Consider the following 228-nt stretch of genomic DNA (forward strand, 5'->3'; position numbering starts at 1 on the left):
CCCCCCCCCCCCCGCCCCCCCTTCCTCCTCCTCTCCCTCCTCCTCTTCCCGGGTCTATATAGGGATGCGCAGCCGTTGCTTCTCTCACTCGCCGCCTGCCCCGGGGCTGCGGAGCCGGGTGCTTTTTTTTTTTTCTTTTCCATCTCATGGCATCTCGGACCTGACCATCTCTCCGCAATGAAAACCATCATCGCTGCCTACTCCGGGGTGCTGCGAGGTACCGAGGGC

General features: G+C 62.7%; 1 protein-coding gene across 1 annotated transcript in view; it reads left to right on the top strand.

The window, feature by feature from the left end:
* Positions 1–144: 144 nt before the first annotated feature.
* Positions 145–228, top strand: part of DGAT2 (diacylglycerol O-acyltransferase 2) — a 24,661-nt gene continuing 24,577 nt past the window's right edge. Inside the window, exon 1 of the mRNA XM_010081076.1 lies at positions 145–217. Coding sequence (XP_010079378.1) covers positions 178–217 — 40 coding nt within the window. The 5' untranslated portion in view covers positions 145–177. The remainder of the gene's footprint in view (positions 218–228) is intronic.

Source organism: Pterocles gutturalis, unplaced genomic scaffold, assembly GCF_000699245.1.
Source record: "Pterocles gutturalis isolate BGI_N339 unplaced genomic scaffold, ASM69924v1 scaffold1399, whole genome shotgun sequence".
In the NCBI taxonomy this organism is placed as follows: domain Eukaryota; kingdom Metazoa; phylum Chordata; class Aves; order Pterocliformes; family Pteroclidae; genus Pterocles; species Pterocles gutturalis.